We start from the raw sequence: 19,793 nt of genomic DNA, 5'->3' as shown, positions 1-19,793 counted from the left end.
AGGCAAACTCTAAATTTCCTCCTATTTCCAACTCCTAATTCCAAGAGAAATAATTTTCAGATGTTGGATCATAACACCAAATTTTTTGGTCTATTCAGTCAAGCAATCTGAAAGTGCAAGAATTAAAAAGGAAAGAAAACCACAGGCACTTCCAGTTATGAACTGAAATACACAAGTTAGTTTAAAAAGAACCAACAGTACTTTATTTTTATGCACATTATGTGCACCTCTGTAAAAGCACCATTCCCACAAAAAGAAATCCTTGTTTATTCCATGCAGAGTCAGATGCAGAGGCAGTGTGAATCAGAAAGCTATATGAAGGGATTATAGACAGAAAATTTTCTAGGCAAGGGATTGGGAGATTTGGAGCTAAGCTTCCTTTTTTTTTCTTCTTGTTTCCCACACAGATATGCAAACTGCTCTGTTATCAAAATGCAAAGGAATTTAAAAAAACAAAACAAAGCAAAACAAAAAACAAAACCAAACCCAACAGATAACTAACAGTTAACACTGGAGTCCTCAACCTTGCACTGTTTATTTTCAAACCCACTATACCAGTGTTATAAAAAAGCAATGGAGGTCAGACAAAGCTCACTGACTAGATACAAGAAAAAATTGTTCTATCTGCAAAGAAAATACCATGTTCTGACCTCTGCATTAAGATCTACGCTTGCACAATGGAGGCCTGGTCAAATATATTCTTCCCTGATCTCTCCCACTATTGTTTTCACTCTTACCACATGTTTGTTTTCAGCTGGTCAGTACACATACTTTTCATTTGATTGACACACCAGCAAAGCTAAACTAAACACCTCCAACTGCTTGTTCAACTTGAAAAACAAGCCAGCATCAAGATTTTCACCTCCCAGTCTGTCCACGAAGACAGATACTTCTCCCTCGAACTTCGAGGTTGCTGAGCTCAGACAAAAACAAAAGGGTTGTCTTTCTCATTTTGTTTCTTTTTTTGTTATATGTTCACTAGAAATACCCAAAGAGATGGCAGAACATGGACTTTAGCTTTATCATCTGTCCATACATATGCAGACCAGCCTTTTCTAAGTATCAGTCATCCTCAACTCAAAAAAACCAACCCCACAAAACCCCACATGAGGGGGAAAACTGAAAGGCTTTTTTTGGTGCACCAAAGTGGAAAGCCATGAAGTCTTAATTTTTATAAAATCAACTGCTTCAAAACCAAGGATTTGCATTTGGTTATATAGAGTGTCTTGTGCTTCAAGACCAGTTCTAAGCCACACGCTTACCAGTGGTAGCATCCTTGTAAATTAAGAGAGGTAGTCGTGTTTTACACTAAGGCTGAACAAGTTTGTTTCCCAGTTTTCACCTCCTCAAACTATTTTGTAATGATACTCAGGAAGGGCAACCCTCTCAAGTGGCAGCAGTGATCTTGAGGAAAAAAAACCACAAACCAACATTTTTTTTTTTACCTCACTTGCTTTTCCCTGCTGCTTAAGTTTGACCTTTCTCCCTCCCCCACACCATAAGCACAGTTTCAAAATTAATTGATGTAAACAGAAAGCTGTATTCATTTAATGCAATTAATAAGAAAGATTAATAAGGTTTTTTTTCTCTTTTTCTACAGTCAGGGCTTGATTAGTTAGAAAATACTGACAGCTCCATTTTTTGCGAAAGAGGGATGGATAATTTTGTTCAGACAGTGGAAGAACATCATGGTGTGGTTTTCGCTCTCTCTTTTTTTTTTTAAGAAGGTACTACTGAGAGCATAAAGGCTCATTGTACTGCAGTAGCAAATCCAGTACTGTAGCACTTAAGAGGTGGTTAACAGTGCTTTGGTTCAGAATCAGTGTTAGAAAATAAAGCTTAAAAAGTTATGATGCAGGGTGTTTCAACAGCAATTTCAACAGCAATTTGTAATGAACATAGAAAGGACTGAGGCATTGGCTTCTTCCCCTTGGCAAAGTACTTTGTTCTTCATTCTGTTTAAGTCCCAGGTTTCATGATCAAGTTTCTCATTTCCAGCGATGACGCACTAAGGAGGATTCATCATTGACCACGTCATTGTCAGTGTAGCGATGCTGACACCGTGGTGGAATAAGCAGCAGGATGATCAGTACAAGGAGGATAATTCCACACAGGCTCATGAGAGCATAGGAGGCAATCCACAACATTGGTTCATGGAAAGTAACACTGGAAACACAGTTGCTTGCAACATCTGCTGTTGTGAAAGGGCCTTCAATCTCAGATACTGGAGAGCCATCAACTTCTGAGAAATTACAAAAAGAAAAAACATTATAGACACCATTTAAAAGCAAATAACAAAAGATCTTGCTTAAATACCTACCTATCGCTTTACCTCGATCATCATATGTGTCAGTGTACTCATCTTTTATTGTATTTCTCATTGCAATAAAAATGCTAGCATTGCATGTTTATAAAATGTGAATCTGAAGCATAAGGAGACCATGATTCTATGATACTCCCACATTTACACAGGCTGTCAGCAAGAGATCAGACATTTAAATCACGTCTCCCACAGCCCAAGTTAAAGCACAAGCCACTGGATCATCTTTTTTTTCTGGACTAACCTTTCAGAAATGTCAATTTAACAAAGCTTAAAAATCCTATAGCACCTACACTAGAGTAGGTCAGGGCCTGGGCCTGTTTTGTTTGTTTCTGGCATTCACAACAACTGGAAGAGTACCTCAGATGATTCTAACATCTTCTGTGTTTGCTATCTTCCAGGGTCTTAGGAAGCAACATGCAGCATCATTAGCTTCATAGATACCTTAAAGGACTGTATCCTAAGTACAAGGTGCATGGTGGAAAGCAGCACAGATACTCTTGTGAGTGGAGGTGAAAATTCAGAAGGAAGAGCAGGTGAGGGAGAAGAGCTGGTTGAAAAGGGAATGGTGGAGAGGAAGGACAGTATCAGGAGTGAGGAGTTGGGACCTGAAGGAGCAGTGCTGTTAGGCAGGGAAGGAGAAGCTAACCAAGCAGTTTGAAAAATGGAGATGACAAAGCTAAGGCAAGAAGGATGAAGGGGTGCCGTGGCAGCTCTGTTTTCAAGCAGCCATCCATTTTGGAAACATCACAGACTGTGTGACTTGTTTCATTACCGTCACAAACCCCTAACTTGTTAAACCAGTGTTTGCTAAAAAGGGTTATGCTGCCCATGGTTGTCACAGTAACCGTGGCAAGTGCAGCAAAGTTCCCCTGAGTTCTGGACAGGGCGACAGGTATTGTAAAGGCAGAGCGACTGAGTTGCCTAGGGCAACAAAATATTCAGAGCAGTTTGTATCTGCAGATCCTTGGCCAAAGAAGGTTGGATACCTTTTAGATTGCTTGGGGCAACTAGGAGCCTTCAGTTAGCACTGTTTGTGCATTTTAACAAGTCTTCTGAACAGCTGTAATTAACTTCTCTAGTCAGATACTTCAAGACACATTTGTGTATTTCGTATAAAGGCCTCAGTTTTAACCTTCTCAATTTACTTCTTGTTCATTTTACACACAGACACGTTCCTGACAAATTGTAAGTGATCCTGCCTGCTGAAAAGAGTATCCCTTATTTACACATATCTTAGACACGACTCCTAAAAGCACGTTTAAAGAGATTAGCATAAAATGCCCTTTGGAAGGAAGAGGGGAACCTGGGCTTTGGAAGGGCAGGAAAGTGGCCTTTAAGGTTCTTTGTGGAGAAACAAATGCAGAACAGGTGGGCAGCTTTACCTTTAATTTATTGTGAACGATTTTAGTTGGTATTCAGTCCCTGGCCTCCCAACACCTCATATGATTTTAAGGTTTAAGTCTCATCAGACTTAATTCAACTTAATCGCGGGCTGCTGCTACTGAAAGAGACAGTCCTGTTCCCTCACTCCTGTCCCTTGCTGCCTCTTTTGTATGATGCTAGTGACTGGTAGGCTGCAAAGAGAGTCAGGGCAGCTCACTGATCTGATGGAAAACCAAACAGTCATAACAAACAAAATGGCCAAGCAAGGAATTTTCTGTAGGATTACTCAACTGAACTAACTCTTTCTCCAGCTGCAAGTGTGGGAAGAGCCCTCCTTTAGCAGCCATACGCTGTTAGAATGGACTGGATGAAACCTGAGCACCCTAACACTGGTGAATACCAAACACATACTCTCTCAACTCATCAGATGATAATAAACTGGCCCATGCACCCTATATCATCAGCATATCTTTGCCAAGACATTGCTGTTACATAGCCACGGTAAGGCAGCTGCACAGCAGTGGACAGTCTTGTAAAAGACTACCTAGAAGTTCTGAAGCAGAAATCTGTTTTATTCAGAGTTCCAGAATTGCACTTTGTCTACCATGGAATTGTTTCTTCTGGACATCTCACCCCCTCACACCATTTCATCTGTCTCTATGAAGTCCTGCAGCAAAAACAAACTAAACCACATTTAATACTAATGTGAAATGCAAGGTATAAGCATTACTACTTAGGAATTCAGTATTTTTAAGAAGTAGGGAAAAAAAAAAGGCAGCACAATTTGCCACCTTGGAGATAGCTTTGGAAATAGACAGTCCCTAATTACTCATTATTTGGCTTGAGTACAATAATTACTCCTATTAAAAAAGGCAACACAAAACTGTTGCCATAGTGGCTGACATTTTAAATTACATTTTGAGGATGCTTGATAGCAGCACAGACTCTGCTTTCTTCCCTCCAAAAAGAAAAGTTTTCCCTCACCCTCTTCCACCCCCAGGGAAACTGAGAGGAAATCAAAAGAGGGGAAATTTGCCTAAAATGTTCAAAACAAGCCCTTAATATAAATTATCAGTCATATTTAGCATATTACACATTATCTGAATTAGGATATTTTGGCATATTTTTATTAGAACATCTGGTGGTAGCTACCTACAATAAATTATTGACCTTGAATAAATGGGATTTTCTTCATTATTGATAATTACAGGTCAAAAATGGCACCTTACTCACTCACTATCTTAGGTGGCTTAGAAAGGAGACAAACCTGAAGTTAGATCAAATTTACCATAAAATTGTAAAGTGCTGCTTGGAAGGGGCCCCTGGAAGTCACCTCGTCCAGCCACCTACTCAGAGCAGGACTGTCATCATCAATAGATCAGGCCAGCTGTAGCTTTATCCAGACAAATCTCATAAAACCATGAGGATGGAGACCCCATGATCTCTCTGGGCAATGTGTTCAGTGCTGTACCGCTCAAATACTAGGGCCTGAGCAGTGAGGCCCTGAACCAAAATTGACCTCTAGATGAACCTCACAACCTAACAATATATCTGATATGTGTAATATTGATCACATATGCAATGTACTACTTATTAATATATGACAATTTATAAAAGTTTTGTTGTAACACTTATAGAGCATTGCTGTAACACTTCCTGTGTAAGGTTAGTCAGCAGAAAGATACTAATTGCATAACAGTAGACAAAATTAAGCACGGATGTGCCCTATCGCCACAGATGGCAAAGGGATGTGTCAAGTCCTGACAAGCTTTGTTGAGACATACATAATCAAGATTAGTAGATTCTTTTGTTCTTGTTATCTCCCCTCTCCTTGTTATCTCCCCTCCGGGCCCTGGCCAGGCTTGAGATGGAAGTTAACAAGGAGAAAACTACACCAGATGTTTTTTGCAGTTTAAGATATAAAGTTGTTTATTCAACTGTATAAAAGCAGGGACTGTTTGCAGGGAAATTTGGAAGCCTCATCTATACGGTGGATGCACTGTATAGAGATTTCGCAATTGCCAGGAAGGGTTCTCCAAATCCTCGCTGCAAACGGGCTCCCCGGTGACTGCGGATCTGGATGATGGTAATGCATTAATAGGGCAATTGGTGATGTATCTTTCTTAAACACTATCGCTAACTCTATGTAGTAATGATTAGATGCATTACCTAACTTTCTGCTTGCTATAGTAGTTTGCTTTTTATTTTGCTGCTTTACCTTATCTTGCTTTAATTTATTTTCACTGTATTATTTTTCTCATTATTTTATCACTTTAAACATAAGTAAAATTAAGCTAACTTCTTTAATTTGGTGCCTGTGTCCTTTGTGCTAACCTCGTAAATTGGCAAAACAACCGCCCTCCTAATAAAGAAGAAATTCTTCATGTCTAACTGGAACCTTTCTGAAAGTAACTGGCAGATGTTTCACTTGCACTGACCCTTGGCTTGCATTCAAACTGGGGCCCACCAGCATTCAAACTGGGGCCCACCACAATCTCCATTTCTTTTTCCACAGGGCTGCTATTCAGCCAGTCCCTTCCCAGACTGTACTCGTGCATGGCGGTTTTCTGCTCAAGGTGCAGAACTTTGCACTTCCATTCACCAAAAATCTTGAAGTTTCTGCTGCCCAGTCCTTCAGGTTATCAAGGTCCTTCTGGACTGAAGCTCTGCTATTCATCATACCATCCATTCTCCTGAGTTTAGTTCCACAAGTTTGAGTGCATTCTGTCTCACTACAGTTTAGTGTAGAAGGCATTTGTGATTATAGTGCTTGGTGCATTTCTTCTCTAAAAAATGCCTAAGTCTCGCTCCTATGATCTTCTCACTTACCATGTTAATACTAGGTGTATAACTCTGCTCGATGTTGAGGTACCATTAGGTTGCTTCACTAATACTCACTAGTTGATCTGAACATCTTGTCTCAGGAAGGAAACTGGTCCAAAACCTTTCCTAGTCATCCTATAAACAGTGGGTTATCTTTGAAATTATCAATAGGCAACTTGAAATAATTTGATATTAGTAACAAACAGAGTAAGTCTTAAAGGGTTTCACATACTGAGGAACAAGCAAATTTATTTTCCTGCTACAGTAGAATAGCTTCCTGCAGCCATCTATCTAACTTTCCTCACTCTTGGTACATCCTGGAGAATGACATTGTGCAAAGAGTATTAAGGGATAAGCCAGTCCTCATCTCTAGCCAAGTCTCAGTAGACACTTGGGAGTTCAATGAAGTTAAGACTTTCAGTCCTGTTCCCACCATTTTTGTATTCAGCACATACCTGTTTAACATCTTATAAAAACATGGGCTTAATTCAGTGTTAACACTCCATTGTAAAGAAAGCATAGGTCATTGCAAAGCCACACCAAATGGTCTTTTATATTTCACCATTTCTGAAGATTTACACCACCAGTAATTCAATTTAATTTATGCCCACAAACAGACCAAAAAGCTCCAAATAAATTACATTAATACAGTTGCTATGGAGGACATGGCTGGCCTCCACAGGAAGCCAGTTTAGGCAGCTTAATCCCTCACACTGCACTGACTGCTAACCACTCACAGTTGTGCTTTTCTGATGAAAGTAGTGTTAAATATGGAAACCACAAGCTGTGAAGAAGTGAATTCAGAATAACTGGCACATCCAGCAAAATGTCACCTGCCCCATGTGAGTGGAGTCTGACAAATCAGTGTATCTTGTCTCAGTCAGTGTCTTGTGTCATCTGATTTCTCAAGGAGCTAAGATGCTAGGTTAGACATATGCCTGAAACATGGACAAAGAAACAAGGAGAAAATGCCTCTAGCACCAGCTGGGTATCACCATGCATCCAAACTCACACAAATTCAGATTTCATTCCTATTCAGCCAAATCAGCTCTTCCTCCCTGGACAAGGTTGGCAGAACCACATGGAGCTGCCAAACTCTATGCTTCTATGTAGCAGTATCAACACTAAGGTGTTATTATGTTTCCCTGACTCTTTTTCTCAACAAAGATATGCTGTCAAAGCAGTCCTTATGAGCACCAGTTGGCTCGCGTCCCCTGCTAACCACGTCAGTCAATATGTTCTGTCAAAATGTCCCCTCCCCTCTCCATTAATGGCTGAAGCCTAGCAGGGATGGGAGGCAGCTCTACGTTTTCTAAAATTGCAGTCAGGAAGCACAAGGAAGAATGAAAGGCAGGAAAACCTGGTCCACAGTATTTGTCTAGTTACACTCTCCTTCCAGATGCATTCAAAATGTGGCTTTCATCACTGCATGGTACCTCACAGAGGCCTTCATTAAGGAACCCACATCAATATCCATATTTTCTTTCATAGCAAGCTCAAAGAGGACAATTTTGAACCCATTAACAATGGAGAGATTAAAAAAAAAAAGAGCTTTTAGAATGCCCTGGAGCTACAACTCAGCTAGCTAGTATCTCTCTTTTTTTCACTCAATTACCCGGTTGCATTAAGCACTCAAGTACTTACTGCCCTTACCCTCTCTAACATAAATACTGGGGATTAAAGAAGCACTGTCAGTCCTAGTCCTTTTCTCCTGCAGATCTCAGATGGTACAAGGTTTTTCGGGGCATTGACCACTTCTGTTTGGGACAGAGACTTGCATATGGGTGCACATCCTTTCTTTCCTCTCCCAACTTGTATGTTCTTGTGATGCCAAAGCTATGTGTCATCAACAAGGGGAGAAAACCCCAAAACTTTTGTTCATTGCTACCCATGGTGACATAAGAGAAATTATGAAAAACCAAAAAATCTAACCAGCACTGTAAAATCAGCCAAAAATCATGAGCTGTTTAACATTTTTTCAGCAGCTAATTAAAAAATTAATGGCTTTCTACTTACACTGAGAAAACTATTTGTTTAGAACCAACTCAAACACCACAGGTTTTAATTTGAGTCCCATTTTCTTCTTAGCTTTTTCTTTGAGTATTTCTGAGAGGTTGAAAAGGCACAATTTACATTAAGAGAAAAGCATGAGTAAAGTACTTCACTAGCACATTGCAAAAGTGAGTTGAAGAATCCATTTATCCGCAAATTAGAACAGGAACTAAATAAAAATGAAGCTGCATTAAAAGCAGGGATGAGTCTCAGGTGACTGGTGTGGAAACCACGCAATCAGACAGATGTCTCAGAAAGAGGATCTTCTCTCACAGGGAACAATGCAGCTAAGATACCCAGACCTGACGCTGATTTACTTCCCTTCAAGACTTTCATGTGCTATACAGCTTTTTTTTTTTTTTTCCTCCCCTTGAAATCTGAATAACTGGGGATTGCTCAAAAATATACCTTTCGTGCTTCGTGAGTAACCACACTTTTCCCCATCAGACAAGTGGCAAAGGTGTTTCTCTGAGAGCAGCACGTTTCCTCACTCAACAAGTCCTGAACAATATTTCTCTTACCTGCACATGGACTCACTGCAAAGCCCACTCTTCTCTGGGCTCTGTCAAATATTACATAGAAGCCTTCCATGACTGTAGCACCAATAACTAAAGCATTCAGGGAGGAAGAGATGCCAAATCGGTAGCACTGTAAATTCTCTCCTATGCCAAGGATGGGTTGAATATAAAGCTATTAAAAAAAAAAAAAAAAGCCAGAGTGTAAGAAGCAACATAGCACACTATTTAGAAGTTCAGACCTTTTGATTTTTATATTCAAGCACACAAACTCCACTGGAAACAGAGAATGAAAAGGGGCAAATAGATTTCTGTACATGATTTAGAACTGGTCAAAACTTACATGCAGGTAAGAGGTAAAGCTCTTGGATGCTATGCTTAAATTTATTTGAACACAGTCAGTCACTATGTGAAAGTCAACAGCAAATTCATGAGAGCCACTTTTTATTGTACTTTCCATAAGGGAAGGATAGCTGAGAAAGAACTTGGGATATGAACTCAAATTAGAGAATAATTCTATTGTTTAAAAAATTATCAGGATGGAATTGATTCAGAGAGCTTCAAGAGCTTCAAGGCTCTAGATTCATAAATTCAAGCCACATTTTACCCCTTGTCTCCTCAAGGAAGATGAAAGATTGCCAAGCTACATGATCAATACAGAAAAAGTTTATCATAAGGCTTTACTATATTTCAAATTAAAATACACTTAATAGGTTCATTCTCCCCTTTGCTCCTGACCATCCCCTGAGGTAAAAGACTATATTAGTAATGTTAGAGAACACTAGCCTGTATTGCAGCTTATATTGGGAGGGGAGGCCAGAAAGGGAAAAATAAAAGCTGCACATTATATTCTAAAAGCTGGGATGGAATATTAATAAAAGATAAAACAACGAAGTTACAGAAACTGGTGAAGAGATTACATAGGCTCATTTCCAAGACTGTCATATTCAGAAGAACTGCTCCAACTCAGAATGCCATGAAAAACAAATCAATTTGCTTCTCAAAATGAGAAGATAAAAATGAGCAGAGACATTCTGTATTGACATCTGATGTGACTAAAGGTTGTGAAAACAAAACAAAAACTTGCCTGTTTTTCCTGACAATTTGAAAAAATCCTTCCCAACTACACGGACTGCACTCAGAAGGAAACTGTGTTTTTCTTTTTTCGGCTTTAGGTTTGACAAGTTTGTTATTTTCCCTATTTAAAATTTTATTTTTAAAATTTAATTTAAAAATATTTCACTTACATGCAATAAGCCAGTTCTCTATTACTGCTTAAAATAGCTCAGATTTTTTTTAAAAGCATGTGCTCTATAATAGTAAAAATAAATGCAAAACTGAATAAACAAAGAAGGTTGAGACCTGTGGTAGGACAGAGATCCGAAATGACCTACTGGAGTTTTCATCCCTCAGATAAATGGAGAGTTTGGGAAATAAGGACCAGGGCCTTTCAGTTTTATCCCAGCATGCAAGCTGTGAACCAGTCCAGAAACCGGAAGAGAATTCTTGTATCTATTTAAAAAAAAAAAAAAAAGTGATACATACAGATTACATACATTTTGATAGATTTTTGTAAATGATCACTACGACTATTTGATACTTCTTCCATTCCCATGGAGAAATTCAAGCATGAACACAAATCTGACAAAGAGCTTTTTATTTAAAGATCAAAGCAAAAATCCAACACACAAATTGAGATGCATCATGCATCATGCACCCCTTATGACTTGGAAGAAGGGGGAAGAGGCAAAAGCAAGTTTAGCTCTCCCTTCCCTCCCCACCTGTGTCACTACTTCCACTTTGCAATGAACACATATGATCTCCCTGAGCAATCAGTACTGCAAAGAGGCAAAGCATCAGTGGGCTTTCACTACTTACCTGCCTGTTCTCTAAACAGCTCTGACCAAGCGCCAACGTTTTGAAGCAGCAGACAAGTTTTTAAAAAACACAAAGCAAAAGATAACCAACCACAGGAATATGTAATGGAGTAATCTCCCTTCCTCCTCACTCCCTAAAAGACTTCAGCCCAAATAAGTAACGTTTAAAAACCAATCTGCACCACTGAAGAGCATAAAGCTCACAGCCTTGGTTTTTGATGGAGCTGAATAAAGGAACGCTTCACATGCAGTTATCCCAGAATACCTGATGGGCAAGAACACCTTGCTGGGAAGCTCATAACAAGCTGCTAGGAAAAGGAACTTGTTCACCTGGTTCACTTGTGGTCAGAGAAGTATGTCTGACTACAGCAGATGATTTTATGTCTCAGTGGTACAGAGCCTGCCAGAAGCATGGAGTGCTGAAAGTACGGATGTGATGCCATGGTACAACTGCTGAAAATACCCATTTTCCTGACATTGCTCCTACACAGCAGGAAGCTGATCCTTACATCTTGTAACTGCTTTCTTATTTAATAGACCATCTCCTTTGTTTAGAGCTGTGAAAGTAACTTTTGGTGTGTGTGGAGGGAAAGGGGTGGAGCAGCAAGGTCTTTGAGATTAAAAAGAAACCCTAAAAGAGAATAGTCAGTTTATGCATTTTTAATAGGAAGAACAACAACCATTAAGCAGAGTGACTGTGTGGTTCCCCTCTAATACCTTATTGATCAGTTGACTATTTACTTGCCATGTGGAAAGCCCTAGTTCAAATGTCCTGACCAGCATCAAAGAGGACTGTTGGCTGCTGTGACCCACTTCACAGGAGGATGCCATATCTACAAGGTGCCATTACAAGATCTCTTGGGTAGGTTTCTTTCAATTCCCCCTCCATTGACTGAAATTGTTCCAGACTATACTTAAGTGCTTTGCAAAGTTTATTTTTCCACCAGAGAAGCTGAGATGCATAAGATAACTGGTACATCAGATACTGGACACCTGCAAGCAGTGAAGAACACTTCATGCCAAATCTCTGCTTTCAATCAGGTAGGAAAAGGATCTCAACATTGGATTTTCAGCATACAGGCAAACAGTCTGTCTTTTGGGCAGCTGGCCAATAGCCTGGTTATTGTATTTCCTGTGATTTGCAATGACTACCGCTGTCCAATTGTGAATCCATGACAAAAATATTAAAGTAGTTCACATTAAAATATTTGGGATTAATTCTTCATCTTTAACCTTCTTGGCACTGTTCGTTGTATTCAACTAAAATGTATGAATAGTTTTTATTAACCAGAAAATGCTGCTTCAGTTACTCTACACTCAGAGAAATCCAACATCCCCATGCCCTACTTCTAAAGCTTACTCTATTTCCAAAGAAAGACACTTTTAAACATAATTCAATAATGAAGCTCAAAAGCAGCTTTATTGATATGAATAATCCTAATGAATAGCATCCATTCTATACAACAATAAGCATTATACTTGGAAAGGAACTGCTTGCAGTAGCAGGTTCTTCTACTTTATAAACACTCCGTTTTGAATGAAAGGACTGATTTTTGTACTCTTATTACTTTGAATCAGAGCAACAGGGATTATGTCCATGTTTCTGAAATGCTTAGAAAAAAATATTCCATCTCTGCATTATTTCTGATGCATTTCCATGCACACACTTCTTGTTTGTACTTGGACCTCCCTTTTCACCTCTTCCTTTCCCTTTTCTGTTTCCATCAAATACTATCAGTCATTTCTCACTTATTGACAAGAGTAAACCAGGAAAGATTCTGCTGCCCCTAGGTTAAAACCCTAACTTACAAGGTAGACAGCAAAGATGAGACTCCTATCAAAGACCACATGAGCATTTAATAGGAATTTAACATTTTGAGCAGATTTAATTACAGTAGCTTACCAGGGACGTGCGAGATATTGCTTGCACAACAGCACTGAAGACTTTCTGGGGCAGACGCAGGAGCGTGGTTCCACTGTCTACTATTGCTTTATCGACATTATACTAGGGAGGGGGAAAAAAGGAAAGAAGTTACACACTGTAGTTAATGTAATGCAGATTCCACTGTTTCATAACAATAACAACGCTGTTCCTTTTTGGTAGCTGTCTTCCCAAACCTGCATGTCATACCTGTCAGCAGCTTGCTCTAGTTGATAGCTTGAATGCAAATGAAGTCTGAGAGGAAAAGCAAGATATGGTCAGCCTAGGCACAAGAGTGAGTTTACCTGCACCACACAAGAAATTACTGCATGTCACCACAGCTGGTGCAAATGGCCAAACCGCTGTAAAGAGAAGTAAACCCCAGCCCCTCTCAGAGGTGTGAGCTAATCCACTTTACCTCCCATATGCTTTGGGCAAAAGCACTCTCATGGTCTGTACAGACAGATGCTAAGCATGCTGATGTAGCTTACACATATGTCCAAGCCCTGAATCAAGGTCTCTGCTATCATGGAAACAACTCATTTTGGTTAAAACACAATAGAGCCGCCTACTTTTAATGGCTGGTGTATCTACCTTAAGAATAGTCAGAGAACATTAGGCCTCATTACATGTCCTGTTTGGTACTGGATCAAGAGTACAAATGCCAAAAAGCCACACCTTTCTCTCTCGACTGCTGAAAACCACTAAATCACAGACAAAAACAAGTACAAAGAAACTTGAAATGTCAATCTTGCTGCCTCAAAATCTGCATTAAAAAAATAAGCAAACATATCTGTTCATTATTAAAACCCCAACCCTCAGATTAAGAGATTTCAGCAAACTTCAGATACAGTGAACAAAGAATAAACACTTAATCAAAGGTCCATATTTTTTCATGAACTCCTTAAGAACTATGATTAATTGTGGAAAAAAAAAAAGGCAAGTAGCAGTGGCAGCTGTTTACACTAACTACTTTTGTTACCAGTTTAGGCAGCAGGATCAATATAACCCAGCGGTGACGTGTATCATCATAAGATAAAAGATAATATACAGCATAAGCTTTTTAGTAAGAGGTCAAACAGCAAGTGAATTTAAAATACATTGGTTTAGATGTTATCAAGCCACATGGCATATCTTTAGTGCAGTGACAAAAATAAAACACACTGACAAGTACAAAAGTAACTCTGACTTAGTTATTTTCTTTCTGAAAGAAGAGCTGCTATGTGTTGCCAAGCAGAGCTGAAAGAAAAGTAAACAGGAAACCATTTATTACACACTCAGATACACATCTAAAGAGTAGAGAGAAATATCAAGGCATTGTGGAGCCCATTTTAACAGATTTGTACCACAAGTACACAGTCACCAGCATCCTGGAGAGCCACCCTTGGAAAAAAAGCAGGTAGGAAGCACAGCCAAGAGGGTCAATAACTAACATAAAACCATGCAAAATGCCTGGAGTAGCAGGGTCGCTTAGCCAGGGACTAACCAGCTGGATTTTCATGCTGTGTACAGCGTACTTGTAATGGGCAGTAACTTCTTGCCACCTTAGTCTTCCCAGTTAATATTTAACAGTGCACCCTGTGCACTGCTGGCAGCTCAGTGCTTCTCTCAGGCCTGGGCTGCCAGGCTCAAGGCCACACCTGCAGTATAACACTGGACGGATTCCCAGCACTGAAGTGAGGGGACTACTCTTGGCTGGCAAGGAAAGGAGTAGTCTCTGGTGAGAGTTACAAAAAATTTTCTATTTCCTAGAAAACAACTAAGAGGAGAGAGGGCACATAGTTCCTTGTCTTGCACAGTGAATTATGCATTCTCTGCAAGACCCTAACTAGTGAAACTTTAATCATGCTAGCTTTAATTTACTGTTCTTGCCCTAAACTTTTGTGCAAAGATCTCCTTTGATCAAGAAAAGAACGATGCCTTCTGTAACAGTGACTAGCATACTATGCTAATATGTACAATGTGAAAACAAACCCTGGCTCAGAGAAGAGCGACAATAACAGGAAACTTTTGTAACAGCACTAGACTTTTAAGTGAGTTGTTTTCTGGAAACAGCATGTATTAAACCATTAGCAGAAGGACTCCGCTTCAAAAACACATTGACTGTTTTTTAAGGCAAGAAAGAAAAGCAAACACAAACAATTATGTTAGAGGACCAGCAGTTTTGCTTTCCTAACAGTGTAACAGAGAGAGGCATTTAAATAGACCTTGTCTTACTTACTAAGTTGGAAGACAATATGACTAATTTTAAATATTTCATATGGCAATATGATTTCCATATTTTGTATGGAAATATAATATCTAAGCACATGTAAGATTTTTATCATGCATTTCACTTATTTTGTATGAACAATAAAAACTTTAGAATTATTATATCCCAAAGATTTCCAACCAAGAGAACAAGCATAAGATAAAATTAATATGTCTAATGAAAACAGGGCATGAAAATTATAGAACTAAAATCAAAACATTAATAGCAACAAGCAACAGTCATAAACAAATTAAACACACACATACACACATATTCTCTAGAAAAAAAAGAAACAGCTTTGGAAGAAAAATTGCAACAACACAGTCTCATTAGACTGATCCAGAGGCAGCAGAACATTATTCCTAATACAACCAGAAAACATATCCATCAGGAATAATAACTGGCAACGCTGAAGCAACCAGAAGTGGATTACAAAAAAAAAAAAAAAAAAAAAGAGGCATAGGGTGAGATACTTTGGGAAGCATTCCAGGATGACACCTGCCCACTGCCATCATGAATTACATGCTTAGACTTCTCCACAGGGGTCACTCCAAAATCTTCCCTTTTCTTTGTTTGACCAGAATTGCTTTAAAACCCTTTGGTCTGACTTTACTGTATAACAGAAAAACATCAACTGTAGTTGTTTACAGACTGTCGTTTCCTTGAATCAATCTTCAGTGTTTAGACACTTTCATCACACAAGAGGCTGAGCCCTTCCAAACCACAGCAGCCTTATTTTCAGTGGACTGTTCACTTAACAATTGTAGATTAGTCCCTAGTTTACTGAAAATACTATCAGTGACTTTAAAGTCCTCTTTGAAGCAATTTTAGCATGCTTGATGTACACAATGCATTTCATATGGCTCGTTCATTTCTTTTCAAAGTTACCATGCAGCCTTAATTCTCAGGAGACTACAATACACATCTGCTTGCAAAGACAAAACTTATCAATTAAGTGTTTTTCTTAACCAGACTTGTGTTTTATATAGACAGAAACACTGTATCGCAAATACCTCTCTGCAGTCCAATTCAAGGTTCTGTCCTCCGACCTCCAGTTTGAGAATTTCAACCTGGTAATACCACTCCTCTTTGATCGGTGTGTACCAAATATCACCCTTGTACAGAGTAGGTTCAATTCCACCCAGAACCTAAGAGAAAGAAGAAAGGAATTCACATGCTTTAAAATCCCGGATGTTTAGTTTTGGGGCAAATACAGGAAAAAAGGGGAATATTTAATTGTGATACACAGGGCATCAAAATTTTAATTTAGCCCCATTTGTAAGGATTTTACTGACAAGTTCTTTGTCAATAAATAAAGCAGTATGAAACATCTAGACATTAAGTAGATCATGCTTCAGTCAAACAGAAGTCCCATATTGGGCCAAATTACCAGCATCTTCATCTACAAGCTCACACTGACTCTCTTATGAAAGCTCCACTTTTTAAAATCAAAACAGTATCTTCAGTGGTTTAATCTAGGCAATGTGGGACACAATATTAAACTTGCACATCATAAATTCACCTGATCAGATCAGAAAAGACTTAATACTGCTTAAGAACATTTCATTTTTCTTACACACATCCAGAATGGAACAGGACCATCCCCTCATTGCTATCACTATTAGCTTCCATCAAGACTTATTTTGAAGCTGACTGGGATCATTCTAGACCATCAGATTCTGAACTGAACTAACATAAGTGAGTTCTCTCTTGGACTTCATCTATCTCAAGTGTGTTAACATTTACAGTATGGGAATTTACAGCAAAATAACTATTTGTGATTGACTCCTGTGCTGATATGCTTATCTCAGCATAATTCAGGAACAGTCATTCCAACTCACGATCCCAGATAAATAAAGGCCAGTTCTTGGTCCCACCAAAACTGATGGGAAGACTTCCCAGACCAACAACAAGGGGAAGATCTGGTCTTCAGATTTCTTCCCTTGGTTTCTACCAGAAAAGGAAAAGAGCCTTGATTCCTCTCCCCCTTTTCACATCAGCTGAAAACAACCCAAACTGTAGCATTTTGGTGAGCTCGAACAAGCTTAGTAGCTGACTAAGGAACTACTCAGTTTGAGAAAGGTAGTAGAATCTGCTCCGAGGTAAGACAATAGGTGAGGAAGTGGACTACAAAATTTATTCATTTTCTTTATTAAAATTAAACTTGCAACGAAGAATGGAGAATGAAAATAAATATACCCTTGAGTTTTGCCTAGGTGCTTAACTTTTCCTTAAAAAATTATAAAACTTTTCATGTATTTGGACACTAAATTTTCAAGAAGTAGCATAGTCATAGAAAAGAGGGAGAGATTAACAAAGATACATCTTCTCTCTCAGATTGACAGATACCCACAAGACTACCTCCGTTGGTACCACTTCCAGAAACAGGCAGTCCAGCACCACACATCTGTAAGGAGAAAATGTCGGGGATCTTTGCCTGCTTCACAAGAGAATCAAAGAATGTCTCCACGGAACTTGAAGGCTTGAAGGTGTTGAAAAACAAAACAGAAAACAAAATAATCACATTAGTATTCATTAAAAAGTTTCTTTGCGGAAATGAGCAAATCATTCAAACAAGACCACTTTTCACAAGTAAACTGAACTTCTGACAACCAGGTGATGAAAATTCTAAATATAATAAGTCATTAAAAAACCACATCTGTCATTTCTGTTTCTGTTGTTTTTAAAAACATTTTTATTCTTGACCACTGTCACAGAAATCCCTAAAGCACAAGAGTATTTTCCAATTAGAGTTTTCAAACTCAAATACTAGTTTCATTTTCAGGCAGAAGCTCTTGCCAATGCTTTCTGTTTGGAAAAGGCTGTGGGTTATTAGAACAGTCAGATGTAACTTGCCCTTCCCACCTTTCTAAAGTTACAAGGCAGAATTTTAAAGTGAGGATTTTCAGTTTTTAAACATAGTTTAATTCTAATGAACTTTGAATTCAATGGCCCTCATTTCCTTTCTTTTAAATAACTTAATATCTAAGCACACTCCCTCCAACTGATTACTGGCCAACAGGTTTTTTGCTATACTGCATGTCATGCTTGCCTTTGCAGTTATTAGAGTACTGCTATTGCATTGTAATTCATATTTCCGTGCAGGTACATCTCATGACAGGCAGAGATCCTGGGCTAGCTTGCAAGGTACCAAGTGCTCTTACTGCACAAAGGACAGAGCAACCTCAGAAGCCAAGAACACTTAAAACTTTGGAGTACAGGAAAAATAAAAACCTTCAAAACACTATTTGCCAAGACCAGAGTTTGAGAAGCAGCTCGTCTGTCTGTCTCTTGACAGTGTACAACAGCAAGTATAAGCAGAAGTTGATACAATGACCACACAAGTCTTGAATAAAGCATTTTAATTCCAGAGCCGGCAGGCAATATTGAACTGTTTGTTCTAATGGTATGTATCTCAGTTTGTGAATTTCTCACACAGTTATGTGTAGGTTGAAAACTATGATTAGTATTCCAATCACCTAGACTATAGGGTTATAAATTTTAGACCATAAATTTTAGGTTCTAATTTAAACTTCTACCTGAATTTTCTACCTCCACAAGTACAGGATGTGATTGGTTATATGTTAATGAACACACCATATATAACATTTTTTCTGAAATTATCCATATATGCTCTCCACCTGAACTTTTACTCAATGAATGGAGAACATCTTAGAATGAACTGCCAAAGGCTTTGACAATTAAGTTCATCAGGCATCGACAAGTCTTGAGAGATATCACCAGACCTCTAATATGTGCTCTCTACATGCATACCAGAAGCCTTTACTCCCATTCTCTGGTACTACAGGCTCTGTAAAAGAGGAAGTAAAATTGGAACCTTCATCACCAGAAAAGCCAAAATCCTCATATGGGACTGTAGTATCATCACAACTCAATTTATTCTTTCTGGAACAAACACAAAAGATCCATAGGAAACAGTAGTTGGAAGGGAGGAGTCTAATACCGACAAGATAATCTGCTCTCTTTATTTTAATAGTTAGATTTCTATTTATTGTCATTGTGAAAGACCGTAGCTGGGGAAATGATGACTTACCTTGGCTAAGGCATTGTAGGCAAGACCAAGGATCCCTTGCCATTTAACCCCTGGTAAGAAGAAATTATCTGATTCAAGAATGGTAGCAATGTTGACAGTGTAGCTGCCAGAGATTCCTTTCGGGATAGTAATGACATCTGTACCCAGCACTCCAGTCCAGCTTCCTTGGCTGTACTTAACTGTGACATCAATCCCTTGAGATTTGTATGTACTTGACCTTTAAAAGGAAAGGATACATTTAAGCATGAGCTGTTAATTTACAGTGCAAGATAACAGAATATATTAAATCTTAATTTTTCCCAGAAAGGAAGAAAAGTGAAGTCTGCAAAGTTTATCACATATACTCACAGGAGAAGGAGGATGGATTGTAAAAGCAGCAATGAAAAAAGTCTTGAGGCCCTGGTTTTATCCTGAAGCCATCAATGACTCAAATCTTCACAATGTGTGATTTTTTTTTTTTTTTAATCTAAGGTATTATGCCATCAAGTGCAATATGTCCCTCACTCAGACTGGTCCATCATAATAGGAGCAATACTCTTTAGCTGCAGACAGAACATATTAAGTGGCACTAGGAAATTAAAAGCTTCTGAATTA

At 38.8% G+C, this 19,793-nt stretch overlaps 1 protein-coding gene across 1 annotated transcript; it reads right to left on the bottom strand.

The window, feature by feature from the left end:
- Positions 1–1,725: 1,725 nt before the first annotated feature.
- On the bottom strand, positions 1,726–19,416 carry BACE2 (beta-site APP-cleaving enzyme 2; the record flags this gene model as incomplete). Its single annotated transcript, XM_010075586.1, has 7 exons — positions 1,726–2,242; positions 9,103–9,271; positions 10,459–10,608; positions 12,877–12,978; positions 16,159–16,293; positions 17,499–17,627; positions 19,200–19,416. Coding segments are annotated over 7 exons (1,156 nt in total), but the record flags the coding sequence as incomplete, so codon positions are not given.
- Positions 19,417–19,793: the final 377 nt, after the last annotated feature.

The sequence above is a fragment of the Pterocles gutturalis genome, unplaced genomic scaffold (genome assembly GCF_000699245.1).
Source record: "Pterocles gutturalis isolate BGI_N339 unplaced genomic scaffold, ASM69924v1 scaffold36552, whole genome shotgun sequence".
In the NCBI taxonomy this organism is placed as follows: Eukaryota; Metazoa; Chordata; class Aves; order Pterocliformes; family Pteroclidae; genus Pterocles; species Pterocles gutturalis.
This window is presented reverse-complemented; position numbering and strand designations above follow the sequence as displayed.